This window comes from Ursus arctos, unplaced genomic scaffold (genome assembly GCF_023065955.2).
Source record: "Ursus arctos isolate Adak ecotype North America unplaced genomic scaffold, UrsArc2.0 scaffold_1, whole genome shotgun sequence".
Classification (NCBI taxonomy): domain Eukaryota; kingdom Metazoa; phylum Chordata; class Mammalia; order Carnivora; family Ursidae; genus Ursus; species Ursus arctos.
In genome coordinates, this window is record NW_026622763.1 from 78241871 (window position 1) to 78260229 (window position 18359).

An 18359-nucleotide genomic window follows, 5' to 3' on the forward strand; every position below is an offset into this window, starting at 1 on the left:
GTTTTATGAGAGATGAATAAAAACTATTTCATTTAAATAATTAAATGCTTACTTGAAACATTAACTTACTAATAAACAAATGGAGACATATTTGAAACCACCCAACTTAGTTGAGTTAATCCACTGTAGCTGTTTGCAGATGTTTTCCCGCACTGATGGTCAGCTGTCTGAGGTAGTGCTGTGTAGTACAGTCAACTCTCGATTATCTGTGTTAATGGGACCCAACAGTGCATGGATAATCCTAAAACAAAGTACTTTATATACAGTACCTTCTTGATATCTGTCATGGCCTGTGTGTGTGCTTGAATCCATGAAGGAGATGTGAGAATAGGTCTCAGGCTTACAAGGGAGCTGGGAGCCAGTATGACTATGTCAAGGTAATAGGAGGTGTTTTAGAGGCCTTGGGTTTGGCACTGCATAGTTGAGGTGTCATGGGGGAACCTGCTGCATGTGAGATCTGACTTGGCGGTAGCAATGAGAAGGATAGAGAAACAGATATAAGGATCTATTAGTAAGAATAGCCCACACAGTTGCAGAGATATTACTTGTGTTTTTGGTTAAGAGGTAGCAAAAAGCAATAGCATTAGTTTTGGTCATCTTTGCTTGTTAAACACATTTTTTACTTGTCACAGGTAAGTGCTATTATTGAGAACTCTACTAAATAAGAATAAATAAATTTGTTGTCATGTAACTAGTTACTTCAGAAATCCAGGACAAATTCGGAGTACTTTTTTCTTACTATTAAAATTCTTACTAAATATCAATGTTGAACTTGTACTTCCAAAATTTAATGCATTCTAGTTTTCTAATGTGGAAGAATATTATGAAGGCAAATGTAGTGGTGATTAGTGAAAGCTATGAATTTGATTTAGGAAAAACAGAGTAGCCATAATTTTTAATTACAAAATTAATTTTGTAATTAATTACAAAAATTATTTTAAAACTCACAGTTGGCCGTGAGTTGATGAGTGCTGAAGCTGGATGTTAGGTATACATAGAGAGAGGAGTGTTCATTCTATTACTCTAATTTGAATATGATTTTCCCCAAGAGAAAGCTTCGAAAAATTTGAAGTAGGTGATTGCTGAAAATTTCAGAATGTTACGGACCAAACTTTCTCTTCGTTCCTTATGGAATAGATTTATTGTTCTCTGTTATTATTCAGACTCCAAATAAAACCATAGCTATTTTCTGAATGTATATTTGATTTTGTTCACAAGAACTGCTACAGTTCAACCTAGTATGGTAGTAGGATGGCAAGAATACAAATTATGCACTTTGATTTTTTTAACCATAATATTGCTTTTATTATTGTAGATGTTTTTAAAATGCTAATGACACTAAATATTTGTACTTAGCCAGTCTCTAGAGACATTAATCTTTTAAATCAACTCTTGTAACAAGTTTGGAAACACTTGATATTTGAGAGTGAATAACGTAAGGCCGAGTGAATTAGTCCTTCCTTTACATAACTGGTTCTCAAGCAGGGAGTTTTATCCCCACGGGAACATTTTGCAATGTCAGACATTTTTGGTTGTCACAGCCTGGTTTGGGGGAGTGCTACAGGTCTACTGGGATACTGCTTCACATCATACAATACTTAGGGCAGCCTCCCACAACAAAAAAATTATCAAAATGTCAAGAGTGTTACTGTTGAGAAACCCTGCTCTAGTTTTTCTAAGACGTAGGAATTCTGTTAGAGTAGACAACTAGAAATATTATATAACCAAACTAAAATCTTTTATTTTCCATGGATGTATGCTGTTAAGAATTATGTTTTAAACATGCCTTTAGTTTTTAATGAGAATTAATATAAGAAGCAACATTTTTCTGTTCAGAATTCCTCCAACCAGTTCCTTTTAAAGTTTAGTGCTGGGAAAATTGTCCTTCCTGATGAAGAGATATATTGTCTTATAACTCACTGTTTGCACTTTGCCTTCCCTCCCAGGAAGCTGTAAGAGCCCGGTTTAGGCTTTTAGTTCTGAAATCTTTTCCTTTGCTGTATTGGTTTTTGTTTTATCCTTAGTGTAATGATCTGTGGGTTTGGGCTGTGTGTTTATGTGTATATAAAGTGAACATAGAAGTAATATGGAAGTGCCTCCAGTCCCCAGGCATGATCAGATGTTTTCAGTGCTCTTTAAAAAAAAAGTCTCATTTTTTTTAAACAGTTAAAAAATATGTGCTTATAATAAAATGTAACTGTATATTAATGCAGATATGGAAAGTTGCTTCCCCATTTTCATTCTCTAGAAATTTATTAATATTTTCACCACAAAAATTTGAAATTGACGTTTCAGTTTGCAGTAAACTTAGATTCTGCTATTGGCGGTTGGGTTTATATTCTTATGGTTTCACTTTTTTTTTTTTTTTTTTTTAAGATTTTATTCATTTGTCAGAGAGTGAACACACAAGTGGGGAGGGCGGGGTGGCAGGCAGAGGGAGAAGCAGGCTCTCCACTGAGCAGGAAACCAGATACGGGACTTGATACCAGGACCCTGGGATCATGACCTGAGCCGAAGGCAGATGCTTTAACCTACTGAGCCACCCAGGCACCCCGCTTTCAGATTTTTTTTTTTTTTAAGATTTTATTTGTTTATTTGAGAGAGAGCACAGAGGGAAAATGAGTGGGAGAAGCAGACCCCTTGCCGAGCAGAGAGCCCGATGTGGGACTCAATCCCAGAAGCCTGAGATCATGACCTGAGCTGATGGCAGATGCTTAACTGACTGAGCCACGCAGGCACCCCAGCTTTAAGAAATTTCTTAAAGTGATATTTAATACTGTCATAATGGTTATCATCTTTTCATTTCTATGTTATTACATGGTTCCATTTTCAAAGGGGAACGTGAAGTGGGACTGGGGAGGAATTAGTGTCTGTTAATTGCTGCTTGAGCCAGGAATGGTGTGAGAGATATGAAAGATTTTAGTGAGGTTTTTTCCAACTTTTTGACTGCAGTGCATAATAAAAGTATATTTTACATTGCATCTAATACACAATTTCTGTATATCTTTATATATAACAAATGTTTCAGGAAAAAATACTATGTGTATATGCAGTCTAGTATTTCTGTTCTTTTTTATTTAAAATCATTGCTCTTCACATTCCACTAAATTATAACCTGCTGTTTGAAAAATGCTGTTTAAATGTATTAGTTATCTGTGTTTGTGCAGAAATTCACCATCTATTAGCAAATAGAAGACTGAGTAAAAATACATTTATCCTATGTGAACATTAAATAAATAGGATAAATTAATGAAATATTTTATAAGTATTTTGTCATAAAATATAAGCAAATTTTTTTTTTGTAAAAAGATGACTTACTGTATTTATATTTTAGGCCTCTCTCTCTTTTTTTTTTTTTTGGTAAATTAAAAGGCATTTGAACACCAATGGAAATTATACATAGGTTATTTTAAAATGTAACTAATACCTGGGGCTTTTTTTTTTTTTTTTTAAGATTTTATTATGTGACAGACAGCCAGCGAGAGAGGGAACACAGCAGGGGAGTGGGAGAGGAAGAAGCAGGCTCCCAGTGGAGGAGCCCGATGTGGGACTCGATCCCGGAACACCGGGATCACGCCCTGAGCCGAAGGCAGACGCTTAACGACTGCGCTACCCAGGCGCCCCTACCTGGGGCTTTCTTAATCATTATGTTAGTTTAAATATTAATGGATTAATGGAGTTTGGGAAAAAATTACCATGCTTTAACCCAAGGGTTGGCACACTTTTTCTGAAAAGGCCCAGCTAATAAATATTTTAGACTTTGCAGACCATGCAGTCTTTGTTTTAACTACTCATCTCTGCCCCGGTAGTGTGAAAATATGTATGCAAATAGAATAGCTGTGGTCCAATAAAATTTTATTTATGGAAACTGAAATTTTGAATTCTGTATATTTTCACATGTCATGACATTATTTTTGTGATTTTAAAAAACCATTAAAACATGTAAATACTACTCCAGGGTTGTAAAAAAACAAAAACCAAAAAACAACCAAAACCCAAAAAACAATAAACAAAAAAAACCCTTCAGGTTGTAAAAAACAGATTTGGTCTTGTGGGCCAGATTTGGTCTGCCAGCCATGATTTGTCAACTCTTGCTTTAGCCTAAGAATGGAGAAAACCAGTAGGTCCAAAAAGGACAAAATTTAGCAGCTGGGGTTAAGTATATGAATAATGATTTTAAATCTCTGAGCATTTATATTTTGACTTTTCTGGGTAGTAGAGTTATACATTTTTGTATTGTGTTTATATTATATTTTGCAGACCGTTGATATTCATAAAGAGAAAGTTGCAAGAAGAGAGATCGGTATTTTGACCACCAATAAAAACACTTCAAGGACACATAAGATTATTGCTCCAGCCAATCTTGAACGACCAGTTCGTTATATTAGAAAACCTATTGACTATACAATTCTAGATGATATTGGACATGGAGTAAAGGTAAGTATAATTTTTGTCAACCTTTTAAAAACAATAGTCCATAATGGAACTAACTCTTTAGAAAATTAAGCTTTTGGTCTTTTCTTTCCCGGAGGCCCAAGTTTGGCCCAGTTGTGGTTCTGAAGATTCCTTATTACTACTATAACTATTATATCCTCCTTACTTCTTCTTAGTGCTGTGTTTTCAAGTTTTAAACAGTCATCTTTAAATGAATTGCATTTACTTAATCAGTTATGACAATACCTCGTATAGATCGGGCAAATAAGTGTGGTATAATTTTTCTAATCTTTCAATGATTGAATATGACTGATTAAAAAATTACTCAGCATGTTCTTAAAGTATCTACCTTATCTCAAACATTTATCAGCAAAGCTTCGGCATTAGTTTTCAGAAGGAACATGTATAAACAAACATGTACTTAGAATATTTCTAAAATAATTTTACCTTAACATTTTGGGTGAGAATAGTGTAGGTGAAAGTAATATGTGAATTAATATTTCCACTGCTTTTGAGTATGTAGCCATTATATATCCTGGCTATTTTACAAAAATGTATTAGAGTGTCTGCTATATATGTATAGTGCCATGATCAAAACTGAGGTGCATATAAATTTCATTTAAATTGATATTTATACTTAAACTATTTGGAGCTTCAGCTAAGTATTAAGTTTAAACTTAATGCTTTCATCTTAATCAGTGATTTGAAAGGCAATGACTTATCAAATGTGACTGAATATTTACATACCCATGAAACTATATAGTTTATACAGTTGATTTATGTCTATATAAGCAAATTTAAACTAAAAAAAAAAATTACCCTACTAGTATGGCTACAAATCAGTTAAATGTAAATTTAATGTTGATCTAGGTAAACGAAAACATACAGTGTAAATTTTTATATAAGCACTATTTGGAATTTGATATTTAATTTTATAAAATATTTAAAATTTTATAATTTTGAGATTTATTCAAAGCTAACAACTGCTGATAGAAAATTTTAGGGTAATGCCAGAATCTAATTACAAAAGGCACTCAGAATATAAAACATAATATCTGTGCTTGCCCACTTATATAATAAACACATGATTTCCTTCCCCTTCCAATTCTTACTTGATTCAGGTAAAGTAGAGGTAGAGTCTTTTGGGACTCTAGTCCTTTTTATTATTTGGACTTTTAGTGTTTAGGGGTCAATAATTTGAAGAAATCTTTAATAAAGTTAAGTTTTTGAACAAAAAATGTCATATAATTTCATCAAAAAAACCCTCCTGTTCATGACACATTCTGCTTTGACCACTCTTTCTATGATCTACTGAAACATTATTTTTTAATGCTGAATGCTTAACTTGTTTTTTCTTTGTTTTTTTCCTTTCTCTTCACATCCTGAAGTTCCAACTAACCTTTCAATGCTTTTTTTCCTTACCTCTTTTATTTGCTCCATTTATGCATTAAGTGGTTGCTTAGATTTAAGGTAAGAGATTCCAGGGCTGGATTTCCATTCTTTGTTCTTATGTAGAATATTACATATGGGGAGTGAAGAGATATTTGGCACTTGGCCTTCTAAAATCAACAAATAATTTCTTTTTTTAATTAAAAAAAATTTTTGTCATGTGACTGTGTTGTGTCTTCATGTTCCGTGAGGGCAGATTTTTTTGTCTGTTTTGTTCACCACCCTGTCCTGTGTGCCTAAAATAGTGCCTGATGCATACATTAGGTGCTTAGTAAATATTTTTGAATAAATGCTTATTTTGCAATGTTAATATATTTTATGAAACTAAAATATAAGTTACCCTATCATAAAATGTCATTATGAAGTAAAATTAGGTGGACTTTTGTAAATGTAGAATTTAGTTATGGATTGGAGGGCCAACTAATGTGCTTTATTTAACCCTCCCCCTGTGTAATAGCCTTTTTATTCTATAAATGGTGTGCTTTATTATACACCTTGCGGCCAGTATGTCATTATCTCTTGACTCTTAGTCAATGTAAAGAAATTGAGAAGTGGAAAATATTCAGTGTTATGGGTTTTTTTTAAGTTGCAGTATCATGTATTTCGCAAAAAACAAAATTAGTTTCTCTTTTTCAAATTGCTATGTGTAAGACATATATTTCAGTATAAACTCACTTTAAGAGTTTTACTAGCTGAGTATTAATTATATCAAGTCATCAAACGTTCATGAGTGTTTAACAAAATACACATTAAGAATTAGAGAAATATTTGTTTTAGTGACACTTTAGGGTTTGTTTTTTCCACATCTTAGTATTTCAGAGAATTAATGGTAAAAGACATTCAAGTGTATTCAAGAAGTGTTTAAATAGAATGTTACTAAAATTATTTTCGCCAAACTGAGTGTGCGTTTCCTTTTTGTTCTTAGTTTCCTAGCTGAACTTTATAACTTCTTTTCAAATATATTTTCTTTCCAAAACCCTGTTATTTGCCGTGTCTTCAGTATAGAAAGTGATAAGAAGATAACTGAGATCTGAATCATTAGCTACTAATACTAACCATGGCCACAGACATTTTGATAGATCCTGGTAGAAAGATGTGACTAGAGGAGTCAAGCAAATAAACTTCATGTGTTAGTGAGTAGAATTTTGGCTCCAAGCCCTCAGTCTTGGTAAGTGGGGCCTGTGGAATTGTGAGGCTATTCCTTCTGCATTAAATACAAAGAACTAGACCCAAAGCAGTGTGTGACTACCTTCGCTCTTTTTCTGTAAATCCTGTATTCAAATTTTAGCTATTGATGTGTTTTCTCCAAAGTGATAAAAGTGCACAGAAAGATTACCTGAAGGAAAAACACAGAAATGAACCAATTCTTTTCCCCTTTAAGTTTAGACCAGCTTGTTTAAGCTACTATCCCATGCTCATTTCCTCCAAACCCTACTATGATTCCTTCTTGACCATCCTGCATTCAGGATCTGTTCCATGTGGCAGATAGACCAAAATGAGTAGGAAATGAGAGAAGCCCCTAGAAAGCAAGGAAATATCACACTTGTATAAGGTTCCTTAATGTCTTTGCTGTTTGTATCAGAAAGCTTCACTCCTGAGTACTGTGACTCTGTGTAGCTGTTTCTGCTCTGAGTAGGGTTGCCTGGTGAGAAGAGTACCCTGAATTCATTCTGGAAGCTAGAATTCACCAGCACTGTCTTTTCTTTCTTCCTGTCCTCTTTGTGAATGTCTGTCTTCTCCGTAAACTTGTAGCACATGATTAATAATTTTAGGTGAAACAAAACTGAGTGAAAAAAATGTTCACTGTATAACAAATCATTTCTCTTTTTCTGGTATTAAAAAATGAGCAGTTTTGGAAGGGTGATGAATGGAAAAATTTAATACATTAAGGTAGAAAATAGAATTAAAGAGAAAATGTTACAGTTGGAAGGGACTGCAGATAATATACTAGTTCAGTGGTTTCCAAATGATCTTGGAGACCTGTGGATTCTATCAAGTGTGGTAAAGGTCTCCTGATGTTTGTTGGTAAGATTATCTGCTCCTTGGATTTCCTCAGTTCTTCATGAACTCTGTGTTTGCTCTTGTTGCTGTCAGGCCTTTGATACCTTTCAGACAGACTTTAAACGAAGATCACACTTGGAGTCCAGACACATGGGATTTGACTCAGAAGAAGCCTCCATACTAAAAGTTGAATTTTTAACATTTTATATAGCATGTTCTCATGGTGGTTCATGGTTCTTTTCATCTGAAATTTAGGTTATTTTTTTCTTTGGAGAGAACAAGTTGTAGAGTTTGATTCATAAGACCTTTGAAAATATGTGGTGATATTTTTACAACAAAAGGCATGAAAAGCTAAAGGGTGGGACGTCATTTTGGAAGTGTTTTCATATGTACCTGAGGCCATATAAAAGTGGAATTTACCTCGAACTGGGATACCCATTCCCCACTCTTTATTTTAATAGTAAAGAGAGTTTTAAGACCCTGTTACTAATGTATTTGAAATGGATTTTTCTTTCGAAAGCAGTGAAGTCACTAATGAAGCTAAGCTTTAGTATTTTTAAATAAATAGTTTAATAAAAAATAGTAAGGACTACTAATCTGTTGGCATCATATTTATTTCAGTTGAATATGCTGTGCAAACGGATTCTAAATAATTAATGAGGAGGGGTTAAGGATTTGTTTTACAACTAACACATTAAGAATATAACACTTTTGAAAATTTTGCCTGGGATCTTGAAGATCCTTAACTTGACCCTGTATAAAAATATGGCTTTAGTTTTTCACTCGAGTGTGTTCTTTAACAAGTGTTCTCTACAGAAGGTGGTAAATTGCTTCTCACTTTTCCAGCTCTCACGTGCAGCTGAGGGTTCACTCTTGAGCATCTATCTGACACATCATTTGGAGGGAAAACTCCGTAACAGCAACCCTTGGGAGACCCATCTGTTTTTGCCTATTCCAATCCTAAGCCACCAATTCTATTTTGTCAAAGGCCGGTTGTCAAAAAGTATTTTCAAAATCAAACAAATTTGCCCATCTTTATTCCTTTTTTCTTGTCCTTCTTTCTTTGCCTGTCTCTCTTCCCCCTTATTCCTACTCTTTTATTCCCTTATATCTGTATTGGATTATTTCAGGACTCTTAGTACCTTAGGCTTTTTGTCTCTCTCTTACTAAAAATTTTACCTCTTCTGAATTCATACTTGAACTCCTGATTACAGCTTTGATTTCCCTCAAAGGATCTCTTGGTCCTTTTCCTACTAGCCCTGGGAATTGAAGTAGGAACGTATATCCTCTGAAGAGAGGGATAGAGATGTCTAGGAAGCCAAAGAATTTTGTGTTGGATGGGACTCTGGGGAATAATACTGGACAGTGAATGAAGGCCCAGAGGTGCTTGACCACAGCTTCTGCCCATCCTCACTACTCCACATCCAGATACAGGCTATACGTAGTCCTCCTCTTCTCTCTCTGTATTTAAATTCTGCTCTTTTTTTTTCTTTCTAAGTAACAGTCCAGCTTAGATTTTTCACTGAACCTTTCTGTAGTTTTTCCTTCTTATATTGGTATTTCTTTTTTGGAGATTTCTATATAATTTTTAGACATTCCTTTTTGCTTAAAACATAGGAGTCCTAGTTTATTCCAAAATACTATAAATTCCTTTAAGGCAGAGGAATCATTTTATAGGCCTTTGTGTCCCATCCCCCCCACCCCCCAAATGTCTCCCTTGGTTTTCATATTCCTTACCCTTGTACCTAGTAGTCTGGTAGGTGATAAGTAGTTGATAAATGAGGGATATACCACAGATATCATTTTAGAATGTGTCTGCCGGTATTCTCTCATAGCAGGTCATATGTCAGTGGGAGGTTTCTTCATAGCAGAAATGATGTCTTTTGTCAACTAGAGATACCTGGTGAGCCAGCTTTATAAAAATTACTGAAGTTCACAGGGTACTGGAAAGCACTGAGTTTTATAATGAGCATTATATTATGATATATCAAGGTTCAAGGAGGTATTGAATGTACCAAAAAAACATAGAGCAGGTAGGAACATTGTAGAAAAAAATATTAAGGCATAAGAATGGGCTTGATGCTTGTGCTAGTTGTAGAGATCTCCAAAGCCTGGGAAATAAGACCACTCTTTGAACATTTCTACTTCCAGTTTTATCTGCATTCCTTAGTCACAGGCTAGTGGCAAAGTATTTGAGCTTCATCACTTAAATACTTTTCCTGCTTCTCGAGATTTTTGTTTTTGTTTTTTTGTAGGAAAAAAAGGGGGGGAGGGGTGAGTTTCCTGCTGCTCCTCCTTATACTTAATAGCTGCTTTACTTAGCTCTAATGATGACTTTCCCCTTTGTGGTATCAACAAATACCCACATAATTGAGTGATTGTTGCAGTCAGCCACCAAACTTCATTCTGATTCTCAATAAGACTTTGAAAAGTGTAATGAGCAATCCCACTCATGGTTCAGGACCATTAACTACGTGTTTATATGCCAGATGATAGTTCTGTTTATGTTTACAGTTTGTTTTAAAGTTTCATGTGGAATTGCTGTTATAAATGGGTGCAGTTTCGCTTTGTTTTCTTTGTCCCGGGTGTGTTCTCTCTTTCTCTGTCTCTGTCTCGTGGTCTCTCTCCCTTGAGGTCCCCTTCACTATGCACGCAGTTGAGTCCTCCTGTGTTTTGCTGCTTGTGAGCAAATGTTGTCTCCCCACAAACTTCCTTCAAAATAGTGCTGAGAACCATGACAGCTAGCTAGTAAATTTTTTTCATCGAATGATTTTATATTTGAAATATACTTAAACTTTAATTATAATACAGATCCTACCTATGATAAATTAAGTTTTATTTGGCAGTTATTCCTGTTCTTTTCCCTTTTCCTCAAATTAGATGGCAGTATTTGTATTCTTTTTTTTTTTTTAAGATTTGTTTATTTGAGAGAGAGCACAAGCGGGGGCGAGAACTGAGGGAAAGGGAGAGAAGGAGGGGGAGAGAAGCAGCTCCCCACTGAGTGCAGAGTCCCACGAGCCCACGACCTTGAGAGATCATGACCTGAGCTGAAATCACGAGTGGGATGCTCAACTGATTGCGCCACCTAGGCGCCCCCAGTATTTATATTCTGCTTCTGCATAGGTGTTCATTGTCTTACTTAGCGTAGAAACATTTTTCACAAAGGAAAACCACCTTGAAGAGAAATTAAAAAACTCTTTTAGCTTAATATAAGGGTACAGTATCAGTGATGTATAAAATTCCAGAGTTTATGGACATTCTGCAGGGCCTCTTTGGTTTTTTCAGTGATTTAAGTTACTTATCCAAACTCCATTAAACAAGCAGATACAATCATTTGATGATCGTACAGATCATAAAATGTTATCAAGTTTTGTTTATGGAAATGTCCATCAGATTTTAACTTATAGATTGTTTATATTTTTTAATTGATTAAAAGATTTCTAGAAGATACTGCAATTTAAATAAAAACACCTTAGATACCAAAACCTTGAATCAAAGTTGGAAAGCTGTTTTCAAGTATTTTAGCTATTCCATGTATAGAATAAAATTCTCTTTTACTTTTTCTATCCCTGTTCCTTTTCCTTCCCGTTTCTAGCAAATTGATGTAGTTTAGTGTTGGCTCACTTACTTCTCCCTCGTCACTTAAAGTAAATTTGGGTTTTATGTTGTTTAAGGTTGAGCTTAAAGGACTTTAGTTACTACTATAAAAAATCTTCTGGTATCATAAAGAAGATTACGGTTTGAAAAGCTACTGGTTATTTGTCATATTACTCCTAAAATTTTCCCCAAAGGGGATTGACTTTTTCAAAACTTTTTCTGGCATTTTCATTTTAAGATATGATTAGCATACCCTCTGCTTATTAATGAGGGGGAGAACAAGGATAAGTTAATCTTTATTCTTACTTAATAACCGGTTTGTTTTGTATGTATTGCTTAAAAGTAACAAAAAGGATTATGGATAAATGTTTCACTTTAAAATATTGACATCTCAAAGGTATCATTTGTCATTAAAGATGGTTTTAACATCACACACAACTTGTTCACTGGGCTATTCATTTGAGAGTTTGTTTCTTGATATATTATTTCTTGCCTATTCAGATAACAAGTAGTATTTTAGGAGTTTTAAAAATTTCATTTAAGCCGGAGTTAATTTTGACAGCCTCAATACTCTGTATGTGATTATGATTTGTTTTCTTAAAATTTATATTTTGAAATTATAACTATAAATGTATTCTGATTTCAGTGGTGTAATGTCTTACAGTTTCATTTTATAAGTATAATTTGATTACTCCAGATATATTCTTATTAGAAAAGTTAAGATCCTTTTTTTTTTTTTTTTTTTTGAAGTATTTGTCTATCCAGAATATTTGGGGCTTAAAATAGGGTCAGGTATGAGCCTGTATGTTGAACATTTACTCTGACCCATTGATAATCTCAAACAATTTGAGACTGCATTTGAACTATATTTGTGAATGACAGTTCTTATCACTTTAAGACATCCAGATTTCTAGAGCTTTCTGTATAAGTGCTTATACACTTCTTTGGTGGCATCAGTTGTTCCCAGATTACACTACTCTCCTACCCTTGCATTTTCAGTTAGAGATAAAATAATGAGGAGTCATGGCCTATCTCTGATTTAGGACTCTGTTACCTTTCCCATAGTCTTTATTTTGGGCCTGAGTGGGTCTAATTCCCAGTGGAACTAGGACATTGCCAGTGGCCCCTGTATTGTTCATAACTGAATGGGATACCTCAGCCCTAACTTTCTAGTTCAGAGGTTTAGGAACATGCCTTAACTTTTGGCAGTTTTCAGGTGGGTGATTCCTTTAAGACACCATTAGAGAAATCTGAATTGTAAGGCTGGGCCACTATTTTAAAACTGCAAAATTTTTCGGTATATCATAGTTTAACTATTTTATATTCTCTAGTTACAATGGATCAAAACTATAGTGCATATTTTATTGGGAAACATGTATTTTTTTATAATATACTTGCTATCTAAAAAAGGAATTGTTTAAAGGCATTATTGTTTTTGAGTTTCTCTTTATTAAAACTAAAGTTCTTATAGTTATCCTTCTGAATTTCAGTTAAATATCGTATCAAATAATCTAACCAGTGATCTGTTGGTGTGATGGCCTAATGGCAAATACAGTCTTTGCATATAAGTTTACAATCTTTTGAAAATCTCATGTTAGGAAGAGTCCTTTGAGTACAACTGTAGAATAATAATAGAGTAGAAACTGCATATGAAATGCATGGCCTCTAATTTTTTTTCCTCTTTAAACCTTCCCCTCCTTTGTTAAATAGCATAACATTATTTCCCACAAGTGACATTTTGTTTCACTACATACAAATTTTGATTGTTCCTCAAAATTTTTTTAGGTGAGTACCCAGAATATGAAGATGGGTGGGCTGCCACGTACGACACCTCCAACTCAGAAACCCCCCAGTCCTCCCATGTCAGGGAAAGGGACGCTTGGGTAAGTATGTAACTAAGTAATAATTGAAAACCATTTCATGTAGTGTTGTTGAAAACTAAACACTACATATATTTCAACTATTTTTAATATTTGAGACAACATTATCTCCCTAAGATTAACTTTTTTGTGTGTAACTTTCCCTTTTGCTGGGAAACATCTTTATACTTAAAAAAGATTTTGTTCAAAGTTATTTTTCTAATGAATTTTAAATTTGAGGTAAAATCCTAGCCCAAGTTCATGGCTTATTATAAATTGCACTCTAATTTCAGAAAATTTTTAGAGTATTTCATATTACATTTGACTATGCTTATTTAGACTATTCTTGTGAGAATAATGTGTAGATGACATAATTCTGTATATCTTGTGTTGTTATGAGAGTATCGAGCTTAATTTAGTCCAGCAGAAGTGAGCTCTGGATTTGACTTCTGGCAGAAATGGCCAATTAATGTAAAAGCTTCTAACATTTTTCTTCTATAGCATCATAATATAAAATTTGGTTTATTGGGGTGCCTGGCTGGCTCAGTCGGAAGAGCATGCAACTCTTGATCTCAGGGTTGTGAGTTCCAGCCCACGTTGGGTGTAGAGACTACTTAAATAAATAAAACTTAAAAAAATTGTATCATGGAAATTAATCAGATGGACATATCCCAGAAGCCAGATGACTAAAATTGTGGTCCAGCTCTGCTCCTGCTCTTTTGTTTTGCATAGTCAGCCTCTTAGCAATTCAGTTTTTTCATCTGTAAAAGGGGGTAATATTTGTCCTCTATCAACTTTTCAGAGTCATTGTACCACAAATTGGATTTTTTTAAAAAAGGTATAAGACAAAGACAAAATGCTTTGACAACCATTGGCTTTAAATTTTTAAATTAAAAAAAAATTTTTTTAATTGGCAATGTTGTTTTTGGCCCCCTCACCAAAAAAAAAAAAAAAAAAGAAAGAAAGAAAAAAGGAAGAAAGAAAGAAAAAGGAAGGAAGGAAAAAGAAAGAAAATGACAAAAAGCTAATTAAGCACTATGGGTCAGGACAGAACAAAGATGAGTTAGCATATAAAAGAGGATAATGTTGGAAGAGGAGTTACAGTTAGGACAGTGGCAAATAGAAGAATAAAAATGAATTCCAGCGGGAATAGGATGATTTTATTTGGGGTCAACAAAACAAATCCTGCTTAGATTAGAGAGGAAAGTAGTACATCAAATAAGATTTAAACTTAAGGGTAGAATGTTGATGACATGATAGGATGGAATTGTGCAGAGGTAAAAGTAGGGAGTTCAAGAGGAAGTATTTATTTTCCTACGGAATATCTACATTCTGTCATTTGTAGTGCCTGACAGATTTGGTTTGGGTTTAAGTCAAGATTGTTAGCAAGGTAACCTGCTGTCATCTCTAGTAAAATAAAGCTTTGTGTTGCTCTCAAACTTTGAAGATTTATACATATACCAGAATTTGTTTCCCTTGTGTATTAGCAAGGGTTCTGCAGGATCATTGGAGACCAGAGTTGCTGAACAGCACAAGCCAGTTGATGGTCACAACCTGGCTTTTTTGCAGTCTTTGCCTAGCCATCGTATTTTGTTCTTTTGCCCCTAATTTTTTACTTTGTTTTTATCATTGCCTTCACCCAGTCAGCAAAGGGTTTTTTCTTGCATGAAACAGAACATTTTTATTGTCTGGGAAAAATTGTCTGGAAATCAGATGTTTAGAAATTAATCCGTTTCCTATCTTTTTTTAATATTTACATTATAATTTCAGAGATGCCTAAACTTTTTAGAATTTAAATCCAAGTTCCTGACATTCCTTTTTCTTCCTTGGACCCTGTATCTCATTTATTGCCCTTTATTTATTTTTAATTATTAATGTATTTATGCAAGATTTTGAGGGTAGTACAGTGGACAGAGTCAATGCAAAGTGATCTCATCCAAAATCAATGAACCATAACTTGAGTAGCCCAGGAGAGTGGTATTTAAAGGAACACTGGGACTTTGTGGGGAGTGAATTATTGAGAATTTTACAAGGGAGCAACATCATTTCAGGAAAAGAAAGCTTTTTAATTTTCACATCTTGAGGTCCCAATTTTTATTCTTTTAGAAACCAGAATCTTACCTGCAAAATGTGAGGTTTATGTCAGTTGAGTGTTTATCATTGTCATAAAGAATTGGGAAACTTAGAGATGAGAACTCATTTAATCACTAGTGTGCCATTGTGCATCCTATTTCTGATCATATTTCCTTCCTTTTCTCATTCTCTTCCTTTTAAAGGAAATTTTGAGAAGAAGGAGGAAATATATTAATAAAATTCAGTCCTTTTTGTACTTTACGGTCCAAAACAAATAAAGTAGAAAGACTTAGATGGTCTTTTCTTTTTCTCTCCTTTTTAAATGTTGAACTCTGAGGAGGGTAAGAGGGTAAAAGAGAGCAAGGTGAAAGTTGAAGGAGGTGAAGTGAGAATGGAAGGAGATGAGAGTAACTTGTGTATTTCTGTGTATGGATATAGTTTAGCTTCTGTGTATTTACTATATAGAAAGGGAAATGACTTGTTATAGTTGCTATTGATCTTCAGTGGGGAGGTTGTGGAGCCAGATTCTGGGTTTATTTACCCCATCTTTGAATATCTTTGGTTAGGGAGAGAGGGGTGAGGAAGATAATTAGTGCATTCATGCAGTGCAGTTGGGAAATTTGACATGGTATTAAAATAATTTGAACTCATCTACCCCCCCCCCCCAAAAAAAGAGAAGAGAGTCCGGGAAACACTGGCTTACTTGTGGGAGAATCTTTGTGCTCTCTAACAAAATTGCATTAGTACAGGCAAATGAGGTTTGAGACTAAAGAATAGCAATACTCATCAAAACCCTAATGGCAGGGAAGTGATACTTAAGACTGAAATTGATAGCTGGGTTATGTTAAAACATTTTCCTGTCTCTGAATACAAATTGTATTTCACTACTGGCAACTCTTTGAATTTATTGTGCCGAAACTTGCTAATCACACAATACGTACGCTCTTCTTTTTGTAGGCGGCACTCCCCCTACCGCACACTGGAGCCAGTGCGTCCTCCAGTGGTACCAAATGATTACGTACCTAGCCCAACCCGTAATATGGCTCCCTCGCAGCAGAGCCCTGTGAGGACAGCTTCTGTGAATCAGAGAAATCGAACTTACAGGTATTTTCTCTACCTCAGTGCAAAATGTGATGGTCATAGGACCATAACTTGTTTAGATTACTTCAGTTAGATCTCTCTCCTTTTCCAAGCACTAAGTACTTTTCCTCACTCTACTCCCCCAAACCTCATCTGAATCCACCTCTCTCTGCTCCTGTTCTGATGCAGCTTTGAGGCCAGGAAGTTGAAAAAACCCAGAAAAAACAGACATCTTAAAATACAAACTTCTCTACAAAATTAATAGTTATAGTTGATCTGAAAAAAAAGTTATGGACCAGATGTGGAAAAAAAAATTACAGATCAGATGTGGGAAATTGCAAGTTGTTTTTTGGTGGAACTTTACAGATGAAAAACTATACATAATAAAACAGTAATACGGGATGGTACATCAAGATATCATTACACATAAAATTAACGTGTTTAGTAGGAAGACTGTGTTTTTATTATGAGACAAGTTTCCGCGGAGAGTAAAAGGAATACTATTTTTGTGTGTTGAGCCCTATCACTTACCACTTCTCTTTCTACAGAATTTTTCCTCCTTTCTCAATTTCAATTTCTTTACTAGATGCTTTATATTAAAAGGTGGTTAGAACAAGTTTCTTGAACTCAAGTGTTTTTCCTGTTTTACTCACATTAATACATGAAGTGGAGGGTTTTAAAATTATCTTTATTTAGGTATATTCATTTCAGAAAATTTTGGGAAATGCTGGTGGTATCTTACTATATATAAATACTCATGTTTTGGTGGCTCTCATTCCTTTAGCAGCAGTGGGAGTAGCGGAGGAAGCCACCCGAGTAGTCGGAGCAGCAGTCGGGAGAACAGTGGAAGTGGGAGTGTGGGAGTTCCCATTGCTGTTCCTACTCCCTCTCCTCCCAGTGTCTTTCCAGGTAACACATGAATGGTGCCTCATCTGTACTTGTCTTTTTTGAATTTGAATTAATTTCTGATTTAATTACAGTGGGCTTTCTTCATAATCACGATTTTTTTTCCCTTTTACGACCCCATGAATTTTGGGAAATCTTTATGCATTTGTTATTTTTAGCCAAGCGATTTTTGAGTTTATGCTTACATACTTCTCTGTTATTTGGCTTTGTGTCTTTGGTGCGGTGGCTCAGTTGGTGCTTCGAGGTTTCAGGTACCTCCTGCGTATGATTTATATTTTTAATTCCAGCTAGCGTTCCGACATTGCATGTGTTTGGACACAGTCAGTGTGAGAATCACATTGGTAACAAAGGATGGGACAAATTTAGAAATAGTCTTGGCAGTTAAATTTAGTGGACTTTTGGAACTTAATACTCTCTGAAATTCTACACCCCCGCCCTTTTTTTTTTCCTGAAACATAAAAATGTGCTTGTTTAATGTGAAGACACCAAAGGTAAACTCTGTTTTTAAAAGCATGACACAAAAGACCTAGGGATAGAATTTTTTTGTATTTAATTTACTTATCATGATACCAAATAGATAATACCTTTTTAAAACTCATGAAAAAGATGGGTGTTTTTCTAGAAAAAATTTTTTAACCTTATTAATAAGATGTTTTTGTCTGGAATATGCGTTTATTTTCTGATTTTTGTAATTCAAAATGGAATACTGTTTCTAATGTATTATGTTTAGTTTTATATACTAGTTACAAAATACTATGCTAAAAATTACAATATAAAGGGAACATCTTTCTTCCAGAGTAGTGGCTTTCAGGTAAAATGGAATGCTGTTTTTAATGGATTAAAAAATCTGTACATTACCACTAAGCATTTTGAATTTTTTGCTGCAAACCTAATAATCCTTTAATATAAGCTTCATTCTTTTTTTTTTTTTTTAACCATTCTCTTCTATTCTTTGGTTAC

The 18359-nt window shown here is 34.5% G+C and overlaps 1 protein-coding gene across 11 annotated transcripts in view; it reads left to right on the forward strand.

Annotated features, from left to right (window-relative positions):
• ABI2 (abl interactor 2) overlaps window positions 1-18359 on the forward strand; it is a 115129-nt gene that overhangs the window by 68541 nt on the left and 28229 nt on the right. For 4 of the 11 annotated variants that reach the window (XM_026492143.4, XM_026492140.4, XM_044381243.3 and 1 more), the window contains exons 3-6: window positions 4261-4437; window positions 13267-13364; window positions 16371-16517; window positions 17278-17402. In XM_026492143.4, coding sequence (XP_026347928.1) covers window positions 4261-4437; window positions 13267-13364; window positions 16371-16517; window positions 17278-17402 — 547 coding nt within the window. The remainder of the gene's footprint in view (window positions 1-4260; window positions 4438-13266; window positions 13365-16370; window positions 16518-17277; window positions 17403-18359) is intronic. The other 7 variants (XM_044381241.3, XM_044381239.3, XM_044381244.3 and 4 more) reach the window with 2 other exon arrangements.